The sequence below is a fragment of the Ceratotherium simum genome, chromosome 20, assembly GCF_057802395.1.
Source record: "Ceratotherium simum simum isolate JZ-2026a chromosome 20, ASM5780239v1, whole genome shotgun sequence".
NCBI lineage: Eukaryota > Metazoa > Chordata > Mammalia > Perissodactyla > Rhinocerotidae > Ceratotherium > Ceratotherium simum.
Genome location: NC_141919.1, coordinates 2,565,026 through 2,583,816, shown reverse-complemented (window position 1 = coordinate 2,583,816; position 18,791 = coordinate 2,565,026). Strand labels below are relative to the sequence as shown.

Here is an 18,791-nt window from a genome sequence, read left to right as displayed (position 1 = left end):
TTGCAAGTAATTAATCAACAGCCTTGGGGTTCTCTTTTTTAACCTTCTATAAGGCCATGAAACAACCACAGTACACTCACCACCATACACTCACCACCATATCCATTCTGCCAGCTGCCTGGTGGAAATCAGGATGCCTGATGCCCAGAGTGAATTTCTGGAAGTGGCCCTGAAGATCCCATGCTAACTCCTGTAGTTCATCATTTTCTCTTCTAAGCACTCACAAACTAACTCTTAAATAACCTCATCATGAATTTCGCCTCCCTTCCTCTTATCCCCTCTTCCTTTGCAAATCAGAATAGCACTTGTTTATCTCCATCAGCTCCTTTCCTGTTGTCTCTATAATTTGATGCCCTCTGAAATCTGTGACTGCATGTCCCTCACCTGGGTCTGGAGTCAGAACTCCTTTGAAGGATGTTGAAGCCTTCTCTACCGGTACCAAGCTTCAGTTCCTGCAAACGAAACATCAGTTCCCACATGATGATACTTGTTCTACCATGTACAGTTTAAAAATCATTTTCTTTGGCAGGAAAGTTTGAAGCAAAGCGGAGTCAAGTAGTTCTCTTCGTTCTGTCACCTCTTAATACCTAGTCTTCCTTATGCTCCAAACATTCCTTCAAAAGCCCGTGTTGTTGTCCTGGGCATTCTCCATTAGCATCGGCTCATTCTGAATTTTTGCCTTCCCAGCAACAATTTTACAGCTTCCTGGCTCTTGTATTTAGCTTTGGTTTTCTTCTTTCTCTAGCATCCCCCCTTTCATCTTTGGACATGTCTTCTGAAAATCCACCTTATCAGAATCCTCCTGTGCAGTCATGTTGATGTCTTTGTTTTCCATTTTCTTCTTTGTCTCCTTTGATATTGTATCCAAATTATCTCTTGCTATGTTAAATGTGGCGATATACTTACTGCTCAGACCATTGTATTAGTCTGTTCCTTGTTTTTTCTCTGTTTGGGAATTTGTTTCTTAGAGAGGAATTTCTGATTTATGGCCATTCAAAACCTGAGGACTATTTTGATTTTGTATTGATGTTCATTACTTCCTGCTTTTCTAAGTTTCATCTTTAATTTCGCTGCCCTGCTTGTCAAAATTTGTGGAGTTGGTTCGTGTTTTCCATAGTTCTGCCAACTACAAAGTCCTTCATCTCCCTCTTCAGCCACTGACCTCTCCTTCTATAGGGGCCAACCACTGGCTCCTTTCACCATCAGGGGCCAGAATATACATTCTTCACTTTCCTCTGGCTCCTTCGAGAGATACCTCCTTCGGTCTTAAATCATTTTAGCAATTGCCTTTTTCAACACCAGAGACATATCCTGCTGTGTCTGCTACGGGATAATGGTCCCTGATGGGGAAAAACCTTCGTGCTGGATAGCTGTTAAATCCGTTGTGAAAAGCACACAGATAATCAAACTTGCCAAACTCCAGTAGCTTCAATACAATACAATTTCTTTAGTTAAAGGTGTGTGCAATCTTTTGTCCACTTCTCTTTTTGTAGTAGAGAGAGTTCCTGTGTACCCTGTACCCTTCACCCAGCTTCCCCCAGTGATAACATCATACATACTTAAATATAGGGTGATGTCTTTTTAATGGCTTTGCCTCTCAGAGGAAGGTTTCCCTGCCGCTCCCTGAACCCCAGTCAGAATTCATTATGGTGATAATAGCACATTTATATCGTGCTTACTAAATGCTAACAAGAACTCTAGCTAAGCACTCTCAGACACTACAACAGCCTAATGAGGTGCTATGGTCACTATCATTGTCCCCTTTTACCTGATGAAGGAACTGAGCTTCCTGGCGTTTTGTGACTCCCTCAAGGTCATGTGGCTCTCAAGTAACAGAGTCAAGATCCACACCCAAACTCTTAACCAGTGTGTTATGCTGCTTCCCCTGTAGGTCTCACTTGTGTGTTTGGGACTCAGATCAGTACTGTGAGGCCAGTGTCTACACAAAGGTTGTATTTAACTTCCTCCATTATTACGGAGTGAGGGAGGCCCTGTTCCCCGACCGTCAACCTCGTGGGGCAGCTGTGACTGATATTCAGACAGGGTTGCAATGCTGATTAATCCCTTTCTGTCTCATTTCTGGGGTGCTTAGGCCCTGGCTCAAGCACTACAGTCGTGAGTTTATGGATGAAGATATCTCATGGCTCTTACTTTTACTGCCAGGGAATATGAGACGGCCTGTCTGCACTGTGACAGAGCAGTAGGTGTTCAGGCCCAAGCTGACATTCCTGAGCACCTTTCAGAGGCATTTTCCCACATCCCATCCCTGGTGATGGTTCTGCAGAATCAGCCCTTTCTTCAGGAGATTTGATTCCAAATCAAATCACTGTGTATCAAATATCACTGCCATCTGAAAGGTCTTTACATGTCCATATTGCTTCTGTGAGTGCAGTGGAAAAGGAAGGAGGTGGGCAGGGCAAGGTCATGCTAATCTCGGTTGTTGCATGTGGTGCCAGGTACAACAGAAACCAAGGGCATTTAAGCCCAAACGACCTTGGTAACTTGATCTCTTGCATTCCATGTATTCCAGCCAAGGAAATAAACACGTATAATGTCTAAGAGATGTTTAACACTTTTCTGTTCACAAAGTGCTTCACATTATCTGAGCCTCATCGTACTCTTTACAGGTGAGGAAATTGAGCTTCAGGGAGGGTAAGCAACGTGTCTATGGCACAACCAAGATGGGGGCCTAGATCTTGGGGAGGCCCCAGAATGCAGCAAGGACTTTGGTGTTCCGTGGACCCAGGTTTCAGCTTCACCTCTGCCACTTACTAGATTTGTGGTCTTCTTCAGGCCTCACTTTCCTTCGCTTTTAAATGGGCATAGTCACAGTACCTGCCCCATCAGGTTTTTGTGAGGGTAGAAGGACATGATACATAAGAAGAGCTTGGCAGAGTACCAGGCACAGGGGGATAACAGGAAATGGTAGCTGTTAGTATTAGTTTAGTTCTTTATCCATTAGGAATGAATCTGGCTACAGTTAATAGAATAGTAAAGCAATGTTGACTTCAACAATAGGGGCTATTTTTTTCATACAATAAGAAGTTTGAAGGCAGGCAGTTAGGCTGGCCAGCAGCTGAATGATACTATCAAAGACTACCTTCTTTCATTCCATTCTGGTTTCCATAGCATATTGATTTGCTGCCTCCTGGTTGCAAGGTGGCTGCTGCAGCTCCATCCATCACGTTTCGGGGGAAGAAGTGCAGTACCAGTCATGTTTCCCCCTTTTGTAAATAAAGCAAAAGCTTTCCCAGAACCCCACTTCCAACAGCAGACATATGCTTTGGTCTCATTGGCGTGGACTCTGTCTTCTGACTATCTATAGTTGCAAGGACACTTGGAAAGTGAGCATTTAACTTTTCAGATTTAATTGTACAAGCAGCAAGGAAGAAGGTGGATGAGATGGGAGTAGACTGAGCCAATTGCACTTGCCACCGTTCTTCCCGCCTCCCACAATGTCATTTAAAGAAAAATACTTCACTGGTCCTCAAGTATAGAGGGCTTAATTAATCCTAGTCATGTGTTCATGGCACGTGAATAGCAAAGCCCCTTTTCTAGACTGATTCCCTTTTATTCTCACAAAATGTGTACTGTTTCATGTGCATCTATTTTTTTTAACTTTTTAATTGAAAAATACACTAAAGTACGCACATATTTCTAGATGGCTCAATAGATTTTTACTGTTTATCCTCATGAAATCACCACTCAGATCAATATATAGAACATCCCAGCATCCCAGAAACCCTCCTCTTTTTCCCCACTGTATCAACAATCCCTCCCAAAGGTCCCCATTGTTCTGATCTCTATCCCCATAGGTCTTTTTTGCCTGTTCTCTGACTTCATGTAAATGGAATCGTACATTTGTAGGTACTCTTTCTGGGTATGACTTCTTTCAGTCACCTGTGAGAGTCATCTGTTAGTGCATGTAGTGGTAGTTTATTTGTTTCCTGCCTTCTCTCTGTGCGTTGTCTCTCTGCACAGACCTGGGGTAAGTGGCATTGAGATAACTGGAGTAGCACAGAAATGGAAGTCACCTTTGTTCCACTTGTAGAGTATCTTTTCCTCAGAAAAACCACTGCCTTTGATTTCTTGCAGTTTGCCTGGGCACTGCTCTCTCCAGCACCAAGTCTACTGTGAAAGGAATCTCGTGGGGACTTGTACGGTTGCCTTGCATGCTGTCAGCATAAAAGAATTTTCTTGAACACTTCTTCATTTGGAGAGGGTGGAAGAAACGAGTAAGAGAGGGATTCTTTCTGGAAGGACATTTTTAGGCAAAGGGAGAAAGCACCAACTAAAGGCGTCATTAGGAACTTGAGCCTGGAAGCCAGCCTTCGGAGCAGGGATTTACTTGGATCTTCTATGTTGCTCCCCTTCTAGTAGTCTCAATTCAGAGCTCAAGGGCATAAGAAACTCATAGTAACTCTGTCTCTCTTGGGGCTGGGAAAACTGGTTTGAATTCAGGCTGACTCTGAGAAGCCTTTCTCCTCCCAAGGCTGTGGGTGGTGGGCTTTCCCTATCAAAGCCAGAGTGGCTTTCTTTATAAAAACACTCAACCCCAGGACAAACTTGAGAGCAGGAATAAAGCTGATGCTTTTCAGTGGAGTCTTAAGTGAAGATGAAAAGGACTAGTTATTTCTGCAAGTATGGTCATGTAGGTAAGTCAAGGATCAAGTAGAAAAATTGAAACTATGCACTTAGGTCTAGTGGCTGATCGTCGTCTCTCCTTGAGGTATCTGCCGGTTCCATGCCTTGTGTCTGCTGGGTTAATGTACTGGAATATTCAGCAGAGACTTAATCAGGGGTTCTTTGCTTGGCAGCTAGAGCACACTGCAAAGGGACTGATTTGGCAAGCTGGGTCCTCTCAGGCTCTTCCATTCAGGTCCAGCATCCGTACACGTTTGTGTCTGTGGGCATGTGGGATTAAGAGGTTGAACCACTGAAATCCATTGCCTCTAACATCAGATGACCAACCTTGAATTCAGCAATATTTATTGCCAACAACTTTAGAGTATTTTATTAATTTTATTGAGTAGTTCTGTATCCCCAGCCCTTGCTAGGGGCTTTGCATATATTGTTTCAATATTATTCCCCACAGGACCTGGGGAGATAGGTAGGATTATTCCAATTTTGCAAGTGAGTAAATTGAGGATTAGAGAATTTAAGTAACCTGCTATTAAGTAACAGGTAGTAAGAAGTAGGGTTGAGATTCAGCACAAGGTCTCTCAGATTCCAAAGGCTGTACCTTGTCACACCACACTACCTTTTAAAACTAACCCCCTGCCTTTCTGATGTGCCAAACCTCCAGTCAGCCCTTGCCTTCCCCTCACCTCAACACACACACTTCAGTGCTTCTCCAATAAGGGACTGGTTTTAGAATAGCTGAAAGCTGCAAATACCTTGTCACATATTTTGATTTTAGCTAGTTGAAGCTTCACTGTAACATAATTATATTTTATTAAAGGAATTTTTAAAAATATTTAAAATCAGGGACCAGCCCAGTGGCACAGTGGTTAAGTTCGGCACGTCCTGCTTAGGTGGCCCAGGGTTCGTGGGTTCAGATCCTCAGCACAGACCTACACCACTTATCAAGCCATGCTGTGGCAGTGACCCACATACAAAATAAAGGAAGATTGACACAGATATTAGCTCAGGGAGAATCTTCCTCAGGCAAAAAGAGTAGGATTGGCAACAGATGTTAGCTCAGGGCCAATCTTGCTTACCAAAAAAAAAAAAAAATTAAAACCATAAAGCATAATGGAAAACACCCTGATAGACAATAGGGAGACATTGGTTTCAATCCTAATGTCACCATGAATAAAACAAGCCATGAGACCTTGGATGCAGACTTAATTTCTGTGTGCCTCAGTTTCCCTCATTTGTGAAATAAGGAGGTTGACGTATGTGATTACTAATGTCCCTACCTGTTCTAAAGACATGGGCTTCTATGACCTTTTTTTTTTTTTTTTTTTTTTTGATGATTCTAAAATGGCTTCAGAGTACAAATATCTCTTCGAGGAACTTTTGATTACTAAATGCAAATCAAGAGAAGTGGATAACATTGGGGCTTTCAGAATTTCTTTTAAAAGATATAAGTTCTTTACTCTTCCAAGTAAAGCCACGTTTTCCATTGCATTTCCCAGTCCATCATTCCTACCAAAGGAAAAGTGTATATAGGTTCTTAAATAATTCATATTGGAGCTTAGATTCCTCGAGGGTCTGGCAGGCTTTAATCTTGGATAAGATAATGTAAAATATTGCCAGTAGCCAACCTCAGGTTGCCAACCCAGATATAAATCCCTCTTTGTTCGGTGTATGAATTGGTAATGTAAACTGTTTTAAATTATACTTGGTACTATTGAGTAGCATTAAGATGCTGTAGAGCAACTCTGAAAATAAGAAATAAGATGATATCATGGTCTAATTAGTTAAGAATGTACTATACTTTAAGGAAATTTTACTGCTTCATTTCAGACCCAACAAAGAGAAAACTGGCCACGTAAGTGACTCGGGATCATCTGTCATCAAACACGGGCTCAATCCAGAGAAGGTCTTCATGCAGGTTCATTATTTAAAGGTAAGCACATCTGAGTGGCAGAAGCCAGTTATTATGGTGTAGCACTTTTTATGGTGTACATGTAAACAAGATTAGTAACATGGTTGGGACAAAATGAAAAAAAATCAACATTTTAATGACATTTGACTAGGCAGATATCTGATTGTCCAATAATTAAACCACTTCATACCCGAAAAATGAGGCATGCATCAAAGGAAGCTGACCTATTCCCTTCTCTGCACCTGCCTTCTCCCTGCTTCATGTCAGCTTTGAAGAGCAGCATCTTAAAATTGCTGTCAGGTTCCAATTAGAAGACAGGAGTAATGAGGAAGTATTTTGAGTTGTAGAGGCCTTTCCTGATAGCTGAGGGAGAGAGGATCTGGGCCCCTCTTCCCTTTTGGTCCATGTTGGGCATCCAGGCTTTATGTAAACCAAGGAAAAATGAGATGGTGATCCCATTAACAGATGAGTTGAAAGCAAAGTCGTAGATCCTTAATTTCCAGGCCCAACCTTACAGGTAAGAATATAAAGGGCAGCCTGGGACAGGTCAGATGGAACATTTTAGATGTGCATAAAGTGCTGGTGGGCAAGGTAGAACTGACTATGTAAGCATTTTTCTGATCAACCCATGATAGGCATCTTTTTTTCTTCTTCCTTTCTTCTAGGGCTATTTCCTTCTCCGGTTCCTTGCCAAAAGACTTGGAGATGACGCCTATTTTTCATTTTTAAGAAAATTTGTACACACGTTTCATGGGCAGTTGATTCTTTCCCAGGTAATTTATGGGTCCTTATGAGTCCATGATATACAGTTGGAGGGGATGTGGCATGTGGGGACTAGATTATGTGAGTATTAAAAAGTAGGGAAAAGATTTACAATTTAATGCAATAGGAAAAATAAGAAGTTAATGAAGTGGACACAGGGAAGTGTTGTTTCAGGGAGGGTAAGCTCCCTGTAGTTTTGGGACAGATTGTAACCCAAAGCTGTCCTGTGCACAGTGATGTGAGTAGCTGCACTTTAAGTGACTTTAAAAATGAAAACAAAACAGTCCTGCTGTTCCCTTTGCCTGGAATGATGTTTACAAGGTTGGCTCCTTCTTATCCTTTTGTCTCAACTTGAATGCCACAATCTCAGAGTCACTCCAGCTAAACAGATATGCATCCACCCTGTTACTCTCTACCCTTTGCCCTTTTCATTGCCTTCATTGTCAATGCCCTTATTTATAATTATGTTTTCATTTGTGGGTCCATTTGTTTTTCTATCTCCTCCATTCTGTGTATAAGCTCAACAAGGCCAATGCTCTTTATTTCACCAGTACTTAAGACATGATTGGCACACAGTACATATGCCATATATATTTGATAAACAAGTAGATTAATAACAAGATACACTGAAATATTCAGACAGCCTGGCCACAAAACTATCAGAGAAGGACCCTGTCAGCTTACACAGGTGTGGGGCTGAGCTGCACATAGCGAGAAAGTTAACAAAGAGGGAGAGGCTCTGAGAACAGCGCTGGTAACTGATAGAGAATGGAGGATGCAGCCTCGGCACAGGTTGGACTGACGGGTATTTTTGATGTTTGACAGTTGTGCTCACATACAGTTTTGAAGTCACATTGTCCACGATGTTAGATGTGAGGATGTGCGTGTATAATCTGAACACATGGAGGGAATAGCATGAATGTAACAATACTAGATGTCTAGTCCTCATCTCTATATTCTTTTTATTCTTTTGGTTGCGGGGAGAGGGAGTTTTCCTAAACATGTATTTAGAAAGGCAACTTGAAAATTGGCTCAGAAGTCTTATTGCTTGGTTGACTGATTAGCCTAAATTCCTACTGCTTAAAACTACTTCTTACCAAGATCCTGCAGTGTTAAATGAGTGCATTGCATTTACCATGACTTCTGAGGTTCTGATTTCAGCTTCCCATGGAACACTTAGTGCTCCCTCCACCAAATCATTCAATTTTTCTTTTGTTTATCTCTTTTAAATAATAGCTTTTTTGTTTTTCATAACAGCTTTATTGAGCTATAATTCACATACCATAAAATTCACTCTTTTAAAGTGTATTAGTCAGTGGTTTTTAGTATATTCATGAGGTTTTGCAACCATCACCACTCTAATTTCAGAACATTTGCATCACCCCCAAAAGAAACCCCATATCCATTAGCAATCACTGCCCCATTTCCAACCTCCACCCCGCCCCCCGCCCCCGGCAGCCACTAATCTACTTTCTGTCTCTATGGATTTGCCTGTTCTGGACATTCCATATAAATGGAGTCATATAATATGTGGGCTTTTGTAATTGGCTTCTTTCGTTTAGCATACTGTTTTGAATGTTCATGTTGTAGCATCTATCAGTACTTCATTCCTCTTTTTTTATTTTACTTTTAATTTTTTAAATTGTGGTAAAATATATATAACAAGATTTACCATTTTAACCATTTTTAAGTGTACAGTTCAGTGCATTAAGTATATTGACGTTGTTATGCAACCATCACCACCATGCATCTCCAGAATGTTTTAATCTTCCCAAACTGAAACTTGTGTCCATTAAACAATAACTCCACATTATTCCCTTTCCCCAGCCTCTGGCAACCACTATTCTACTCTCTTTCTTTCTTTCTTTTTTTTTTTTTTTGTGAGGAAGATTAGCCCTGAGCTAACATCTGTTGCCAATTCCCCTCTTTTTGCTGAGGAAGGTTGGCCCTGAGCTAACATCCGTGCCCATCTTCCTCTACTTTATATGGGACGCTGCCACAGCATGGCTTGACAAGCGGTGTGTGGGTCCATGCCCAGAATCCGGACCTGGGAACCCCGAGCTGCTGCAGCAGAGCACTCGAACTTAACCCCTATGCCACCAGGCCAGCCCCCACCATTCTACTTTCTGTCTCTATGAGTTTGATTACTATAGGTACCTCATGCAAGTGGAATCATATAGTATTTGTCCTTTTGTGTTTAGCTTATTTCACTTAGCATAATATCTTCAAGGTTCATCCATGTTGTGGCATGTGTCAGAATTTCTTTTCTTTTCTTTTTTTTTTTTTTTTTTGTGAGGAAGATCAGCCCTGAGCTAACATCCACGTGAAACCTCCTCTTTTTTGCTGAGGAAGACCGGCTCTGAGCTAACATCTATTGCCAGTCCTCCTCCTTTTTCCCCCCTGCCCCCCAAGCCCCAGTAGATAGTTGTATGTCATAGTTGCACATCCTTCTAGTTGCTGTATGTGGGACGCGGCCTCAGCATGGCTGGAGAAGTGGTGCATCGGTGCGCGCCTGGGATCCAAACCCGGGCCGCCAGTAGCAGAGCGCGCGCAGTTAACTGCTAAGCCACAGGGCGGGCCCTGACAATTTCTTTTCTTTTTAACACAATATTACACTGTATATATATACCACATGTTGTTTATCCATTCATCCATTGATGAACACTTGGGTTATTTAACACCTTGTGGCTCTTGTGAATAATGCTGCTATGAACATTAGTGTACAAGTATCTGTTCAAGTCCCTGCTTTCAGTTCTTTTGAGTATATATCCAGAAGTGGAATTGCTAGGTTATATGGTAGTTCAGTTTTTTGAGGAACTGCCATACTGTTTTCCACTGTGGCTGCACCATTTTACATTCTTACCAAGAATGCACGAGGTTTCCAATTTCTTCACATCCTCACCAACACTTGTTATTATGTGTCTTTTTGATAATAGCCATCCTAGGGAGTATGAAGTGGTATCTCTTTGTGGTTTTAATTTGCATTTCTCTGATAGCTAATGATGTTGAACATTTTTTCATGTGCTTATAGGCCATTGGTATATCTTCTTTGGAGAAATATCTATTTAGATTCTTTGACAGTTTGGGGGGATTGTCTTTTATTATTGAGTTGTAAGAGGACTTTATATATTCTAAATTCAAGTCTCTCATCAGATATATGACTTGCAAATATTTTCTTCATTGCCTAATTGAAGGTTATGAAGATTTACTCCTATGTTTTCTTCTGAGAGTTTTATAGTTTTAGCTCTTACATTTAGGTCTCTTATCCATTTTGAGTTAATTTTTGTATATGATGTAAGGTAGATGGTCCAACTTCATTCTTATGCATGTGAATATCCAGTTGCTTATGAGCATTTGTTGAAAAGACTGTTCCTTCTCTCCATTGTCTTGTCTTGGAAAACCTTGTTGAAAATCAGTTGACCATAAATGTAAGAGTTTATTTCTGGACTCTCAATTCTATTACATTGCTCTCTATTTCTGTGCTTATGCCAGAACCACAGTAAGTTTGGAAATTATTACTTTTTCGACTGATACATACTCACTATAAAAAATTTCAGTCAATACAGGGGCCAGCTTGGTGGCATAGCAGTTAAGTTTGTGTGCTCCACTTTGGCGGCCCAGGGTTCGCAGGTTCGGATCCTGGGCGCAGACCAACACACCGCTTGTCAAGCCATGCTGTGGCAGCGTCCCATATAAAGTAGAGGAAGATGGGCACAGATGTTAGCTCAGGGCCAATCTTCCTCAGCAAAAAGAGGAGGATTGGCAACGGATGTTAGCTCAGGGCTAATCTTCCTCACAAAAAAATAAAATAAAATAAAATAAATTCAGTCAATACAGAAAAGTACAAAGAAGAATGTAAAATATCATTCAAAATCCCATACCCATAAATACCTATAATTAGTATTAGGTGAACATAATTCCAGAAATTGCGCTCTCTCTTTCTATATGTTATATGTGATATGTATACATGTATCTGTGTGTACATCTGTATGTAGTATATATATGTGTTTGTGTCTGTATCTGTGTGTGTACACACATGTATAGATACAAAGATATATTTATTTATTTTTTTTTTTAATTTTTATTTATTTATTTATTTATTTCCCCCAAAGCCCCAGTAGATAGCTGTATGCCACAGTTGCACAGCCTTCCAGTTGCTGTATGTGGGACGTGGCCCCAGCATGGCCGGAGAAGCGGTGCCTCAGTGCGCGCCCGAGATCTGAACCCGGGCCGCCAGCAGCGGAGCGCGCACACCCAACCACTAAGCCACGGGGCCGGCCCCAAAGATATATTTAGAAATAATTTTATAAAAATAGGATGATGTTATGTTTTTTTTTATTTTGTTGAGGTCATAATGGTTTATAACATTGTGAAATTTCAGTTGTACCTTATTATTTGTCAGTCATCGTATATATGTGCCCCTTTACCCCTTATGCCCACCCCCAACCCCCTTCCCCTCTGGTAACCACTAATCTGTTCTCTTTGTTCATGTGTTTGTTTATCTTCCACATATGAGTGAAATTATGCGGTGTTTGTCTTTCTCTGTCTGGCGAATTTCACTTAACATAATACCCTGAGGGTCCATCCATGTTGTTGCAAATGGGATGATTTTGTCTTTTTTTATGGCTAAGTAGTATTCCATTTTATATATATACCAGATCTTCTTTATCCATTCATCACTTGATGAGCACTTAGGTTGCTTCCATGTCTTGGCTGTTTTGAGTAATGCTACAATGAACATAGGGGTGCATAAGTCTCTTTGAATTGATGACTTCAAGTTCTTTGGATAAATACCCAGTAGTGGGATAGCTGGATCACATGGTATTTCTATTTTTAATTTTTTGAGAAATCTCCATACCGTTTTCCATAGTGGCTGCATCAGTTTGCATTCCCACCAGCAGTGTTTGAAGGTTCCGTTTTCTCCACAACCTCTCCAACATTTGTTATTTTTTGTCTTGGTAATTATAGCCATTCTAACAGGTGTAAGGTGATATCTCATTGTAGTTTTGATTTGCATTTCCCTAATGATTAGTGATGCGGAACATCTTTTCATGTGCCTGTTGGCCATATGTCTATCTTTGGAAAAATGTCTGTTCATATCTTCTGCCCATTTTTTGATTGGGTTATTTTTTTGTTGTTGTTGAGTTGTGAGTTCTTTATATATTTTGGAGATTAACCCCTTGTTAGATATATGATTTGCAAATATTTTCTCCTAGTTGTTGGATTGTCTTTTCTTTTTGTTCCTGGTTTCCTTTGCTTTGCAGAAGCTCTTTAGTCTGATGTAGTCCTATTTGTTTATTTTTTCTTTTGTTTCCCTTGCAAGAGTAGCCATGGTATTCAAAAGGATGCTTCCAAGACCGATGTCAAAGAGCGTACTGCCTATATTTTCTTATAGGGGTTTTATGGTTTCACATCTTACCTTCAAGTCGTTAATCCATTTTGAGGTAATTTTTGTGTATGGCGAAAGATATAGTCTACTTTCATTCTTTTGCGTGTGGCTGTCCCGTTTCCTCAGCACCATTTATTAAAGAGACTTTCCTTTCTCCATTGTATGTTCTTGGCTCCTTTGTTGAAGATGCGCTGTCCATAGATGTGTGGTTTTATTTCTGGGTTTTCAATTCTGTTCCATTGATCTATGTGTCTGTTTTTGTACCAGTACCATGCTGGGTTTTTTGTGTGTTTTTTGTGAGGAAGATCAGCCGTGAGCTAACATCCATGCTAATCCTCCTCTTTTTGCTGAGGAAGACTGGCTCTGAGCTAACATCTATTGCCAATCTTCCTCCTTTTTCTCCCCCAAAGCCCCAGTAGATAGTTGTATGTCATAGTTGCACATCCTTCTAGTTGCTGTATGTGGGACACAGCCTCAGCATGGCCGGAGAAGCGGTGTGTTGGTGCGCGCCCGGGATCTGAACCCGGGCCGCCAGTAGTGGAGTGCGCGCACTTAATCATGTAGCCACGGGGCCGGCTCCCATACTATTTTGATTACTATAGCTTTGTAGTATATTTTGAAGTCAGGGATTGTGATGCCTCCAGCTTTGTTCTTTTTTCTCAGGATTGCTTTAGCTATTCAGGGTCTTTTGTTGCCCCATATGACTTTTAGGATTCCTTGTTCTATTTCCCTGAAGAATGTCATTGGGATTCTGATTGGGGTTGCACTGAATCTGTAGATTGCTTTAGGTAGTATGGACATTTTAACTATGTTTATTCTTCCAACCCATGTGCATGGGATATCTTCCCATTTCTTTATGTCATCATCGATTTCTTTCAGTAATGTCTTGTAGTATTCATTGTATAGATCTTTCACCTACTTGGTTAAATTTATTCCTAGATATATTATTCTTTTCGTTGCAATTGTAAATGGATTGTATTCTTGAGTTCTGTTTCTACTAGTTCTCTCTCTCTTCATTATTAGAGTATAGAAATGCAACTGATTTTTGTAAGTTGATTTTGTACCCTGCAGTTTTGCTGTAGTTGTTGATTATTTCTAATAGTTTTCTGATGGATTCTTTAGGGTTTTCTATGTATAGAATCATGTCATCTGCAAACAGCAAGAGTTTCACTTCTTCCTTGCCAATTTGGATATCTTAATTTCTTTTTTTCTGCCTTATTGCTCTGACCAAAACCTCCAGCACTATTTTGAATAAGTGTGGCAAGAGTGGGCACCCTTGTCTTGTTCCTGTTCTCAGAGAGATGGCTTTCAGTTTTTCACTGTTGAGTATGATGTTTGCTGTGGGTTTGTCATAAATGGCCTTTATTATGTTGAGGTACTTTCCTTCTATACCCATTTTATTGAGAGTTTTTATCATAAATGGATGTTGGAGCTTGTCAAATGCTTTCTCTGCATCTATTGAGATGATCGTGTGGTTTTTATTCCTCATTTTGTTAATGTGGTGTACCACATTGATTGATTTGCGGATGTTGAACCATCCCTGCGTCTCTGATATAAATCTCACTTGATCGTGGTGTATGATCCTTTCAATGTATTACTATATTCGGTTTGCCAATATTTTGTTGAGGTTGTTTGCATCTGTGATCATCAGTGATATTGGCCTGTAATTTTTCTTCTTTGTGTTGTCCTTGCCTCGCTTTGGGATCAGGGTGATGCTGGCCTTGTAGAATGAGTTAGGACATGTTCCATCTTCTTCAATTTTTTGGAGTAGTTTGAGAAGGATAAGTATTAAATCTTCTTTGAATGTCTGGTAAAATTCTCCAGAGAAGCCGTCTGGTCCTGGACTTTTATTTTTTGGGAGGTTTTTGAATACCGTTTCAATCTCTTTACTTGTGATTGGTCTATCAGATTCTCTATGTCTTCTTGATTCAGTTTTGGAAGGTTCTGTGAGTCTTAAGAATTTATCCATTTCTTCTAAATTGTCCAATTTGTTGGCATATAGTTTTTCATAGTATTTCCTTATAATCCTTTGTATTTCTGTGGTATCTGTTGTAATTTATCCTCTTCATTTCTAATTTTATTTATTTGCACCTTCTGTCTCTTTTTCTTGATGAGTCTGGCTAAGGGTTTGTCACTTTTGTTTATCTTCTTAAAGAACCAGCTCTTAGTTTCACTGATCCTTTCTACTGTTTTTTTGGTTTCAATTTCATGTATTTCTGCTCGAATTTTTATTATTTCCCTCCTTCTGCTGACTTTGGGCTTTGTTTGTTCTTCTTTTTCTAGTTCTCCTAGGTTTAGTTTAAGATTACTTATTTGAGATTTTTCTTATTTGTTCAGGTGGGCCTATATTGCTATAAATTTCCCTCTTAGGATTGCTTTTGCTGCATCCCATATGAGTTGGTATGGTGTATTTTCATTTTCATTTTTCTCCAGATATTTTTTGACTTCTCCTTCAATTTCTTCATTGATCCCTTGGTTGTATAGTAGCATGTTATTTAGTCTCCATGTATTTGTCACTTTCCCAGCTTTTTTCTTAACAGTTGATTTCTAGTTTCATAGCATTATGGTCAGAAAATATTCTTGATGTAATTTCAATCTTTTTAAATTTATTGAGGCTTGCCTTGTTTCCCAACATATGGTCTACCTTTGAGAATGTCCCATCTGCACTTGAGAAGAATGTGTATTCTGCTGTTTTTGGGTGGAGTGTTCTCTATGTATCTATTAAGTCCATCTGGTCTAGTTTTTTGTTTAATTCCGCTATTTCCTTATTGACTTTCTGTCTGGATGATCTATCCATTGATGTAAGTGGGCTGTTGAGGTCCCCTACTATTATTGTGTTGCTATTAATATCTCCTTTTAGGTCTGTTAATAGTTGCTTTATGTACTTTGGTGCTCCTGTGTTGGGTGCATATATATTTATAAGTGTTATGTCCTCTTGATGGAGTGTCCCTTTTGTCATTATATACTGCCTCTTTTTGTCTCTCATTGCCTTTTTTATCTTAAAGTCTACTTTGTGTGATTTAAGTATGGCAGCATCTGCTTTCTTTTGTTTGCCATTAGCTTGGAGTATTGTCTTCCATCCCTTCACTCTGAGCCTGTATTTGTCTTTAGAGCTGAGATGTGTTTCCTGGAGGCAGCATGTTGTTAGGTCTTGTTTTTTAATCCATTCTGCCACTCTGTGTCTTTTGATTGGAGAATTCAATCCATTTACATTTAGAGCTATTATTGATATATGAGGGCTTAATGCTGCCATTTTATCACTTATTTTCTGGTTGTTCTATATTTCCCTTGTTTCTCGTCCTGTGTATTTTGGACTGCCAGTTCAGTTTGGTGGGTCTCTATGATGGTTTTCTCAGTTTTCTCTTTATCATTTGTGTCTCTGTTCTGATTTTTTGTTTAGTGATTACTGTGAGATTTGTATAAAATATCTCATAGATGACACAGCGCATTTTCTGATAGCGTCTTATGTCCTTGGCCTAAGCAGGTTCCATCCATTTCCTCTTCCCCATCTAAGTTATTGTTGTCACAACTTATTCCATTTTGTGCTGTGAGTTTGTGATTAAAATGAAGTGATTATAGGGCCGGCTCCGTGGCTTAGCGGTTAAGTGCGTGCGCTCCGCTCCTGGCGGTCCGGGTTCGGGTCCTGGGCGCGCACCGACGCACCGCTTCTCTGGCCCTGCTGAGGCCGCGTCTCACATACAGCAACTAGAAGGATGTCCAACTATGACATACAACTATCTACTGGGGCTTTGGGGAACAAAAAAAAGGAAGAGGATTGGCAATAGATGTTAGCTCAGAGCCGGTCTTCCTCAGCAAAAAGAGGAGGATTAGCACGGACGTTAGCTCAGCGCTGATCTTCCTCACAAAAAAAAAAAAAAATGAAGTGATTATAATGATTTTTGATGCTTTCTTTCTCTTTATCTTTAATGTTATAATTAAATGTTTGCTAACTTGTTGTGGTAGAGACCTGCAATTTTCTGATTTTGTCTGTTTATTTATCTCTTTGCTCAAGGCTTTTTAACCCTTTCTTTTTTTTTTCAGGTATGAGGGCATTCTTGGTCATTTCTTGTAGGGGGGCCTCTTGTGGTGATGAACTCCCCCAGTTTTTGTTTATCTGGGAAAGTTTTTATTTCTCCGCCATATCTGAAGTGTAGTTTCACTTGATGGAGTATTCTTGGCTGAAAAGTTATTGTCTTTTAGGATTTTGAATGTATCATTCCAGTCTCTGCTAGCCTGTAAGATTTTTGCTGAGAAATCTGCTGAAAGCCCGATAGGGCTTCCTTTGTTGGTTATTTTTTTCTGCCTTGCTGCCCTTAATACTTTTTCTTTGTCATTGACTTTTGCCAGTTTTACTACTATATGTCTTGGAGAAGGTCTTTTTATATTGTTGTAATTAGGTGTTCTGTTGGCTTCATTTACATGTAATACCAGCTCCTTCCTCAGGTTTGGGAAGTTCTCAGTTATTATTTCTTTGAACAAGCTCTCTGCTCCATTCTCCCTCCCTTCTGCCTCTGGAATACCTGTAATCCTTACATTGCATTTCCTAATTGAGTTGAACATTTCTTGGATAATTTCTTTATTTCTTTTTACTCTTAGTTTTCTCTCCTTCTCCATCTGAAGCATTTCTATATTTCTGTCCTCTAAATTACTAATTCTGTCCTCCATAATATCAGCTCTGTTTTTTAAGGATTCCAGATTTTTTTTTATCTCATTCATTGTGTTTTTCGTCTCCAACATTTCTGATTGTTTTTTTTATTATAATTTTAATCTCTTTTGTGAAGAATTCCCTCTGTTCAGTAATTTTACTCCTGAGTTCATTGAACTGTCTTTCTGAGTTTCTTGTAACTCATTGAGTTTCTTTGTGATAACTATTTTGAATTCTCTGTCATTTAGGTTGTAAATTTCTGTGGCTTCAGGATTGATTTCTGGTTACTTGTCTTTTTCCTTCTGGTCTGGAGGTTAATATATTTCTTCATGCTATTTCACGGGGTAGACTTTTGCCGTCACATAGTGGTTGTGTCTGGTCACAGGTTCTACCTGCCACCACTGGTGCGGACGGGAGCTGTGTGTTCTGAGCCTGCCGTGACCCCTGGAAGTTTTGCTTGTCCGTTGGAAGCTATGCCGACAGGCCCTGTCTGCATTTGCCCATTGGCTGCTTTACACGTAGGCGCTGGCACTCTGACGGGGATTGCCCCTGCTCTGGCTGACCAGCTGAGCTTGTGTGCCAGGTGGAGGGGAGGGGCGCTTTCTTTCGAGTGCGAGTTCCTTTGAGCTTTTGCTCTCCACTCATTATCTGCCCACCTGGGCTGCCCAGCTTGGTGGGGACGCCCCCACGATTGCTTAGCCGACTCGGTGTGGAGCATTCTCACAGGCTGGGAGGCAATTCCAAGAGTTATAGAGTTCCTGCTGAGGGCTGCCTTTTCCCCCTTTTCCTCTCAGAGTCTTACGCTGGCCACCACGTAAGGTCCTGTGCCCTAGATCACTGCCACTGCGGAGGGGGAAGAGGTTTGCTTACCTCCTTCCACTGCCTCCCAAGGGTTCCAGCACCCCCACCTTCAGGTGTATGGCTGTGTGGATCTCTCAGACGTCTATTGTGTTGTGTGAATGTCCTCTATTGGTTTATGAATGTCCTTTTCATTGTATCCTGTGGGGAGAGACGAAGGGACAAGCTCACTCCACCACGATGCTGACATCACTCTGTCGTAGGTGCTTTTTAATGAATTATTTTAAATTTTATTTTACTTGAATTTAGAAAATGAGAAAGAAACTAAAGTGAATATAAAGAACTTTCCCAAACTTCAAATAAATGTAAGAGAGATCATTTCCTAAAAGATTCTTCTATGGTTAAGAAACACAATTACAAAAAATCTTTAAGAGGTTGAAATTCTTATTTTTTTCTCTTTAGCCACATATTTCATTTTTAGAAAGCATCAATTTATTCACTTCTGTAAAAGATGAGGAAATCAGCAGTTATGTACTTCCACTACTTTTTCCCCATTCTAAATTTATCTTAAACCTTTTACACAATTAAGGTTTATATCATATATAGTATCTGCTGCAACCATAATTTTCACAGTTATATAGTCT

General features: G+C 40.2%; 1 protein-coding gene across 7 annotated transcripts in view; it reads left to right on the top strand.

The window, feature by feature from the left end:
• Positions 1-18,791, top strand: part of AOPEP (aminopeptidase O (putative)) — a 348,826-nt gene that overhangs the window by 206,393 nt on the left and 123,642 nt on the right. For all 7 annotated transcript variants that reach the window (XM_087444292.1, XM_087444291.1, XM_087444290.1 and 4 more), the window contains 2 exons: positions 6,472-6,574; positions 7,219-7,326. In XM_087444292.1, the coding sequence (XP_087300418.1) occupies positions 6,472-6,574; positions 7,219-7,326 (211 nt within the window). The remainder of the gene's footprint in view (positions 1-6,471; positions 6,575-7,218; positions 7,327-18,791) is intronic.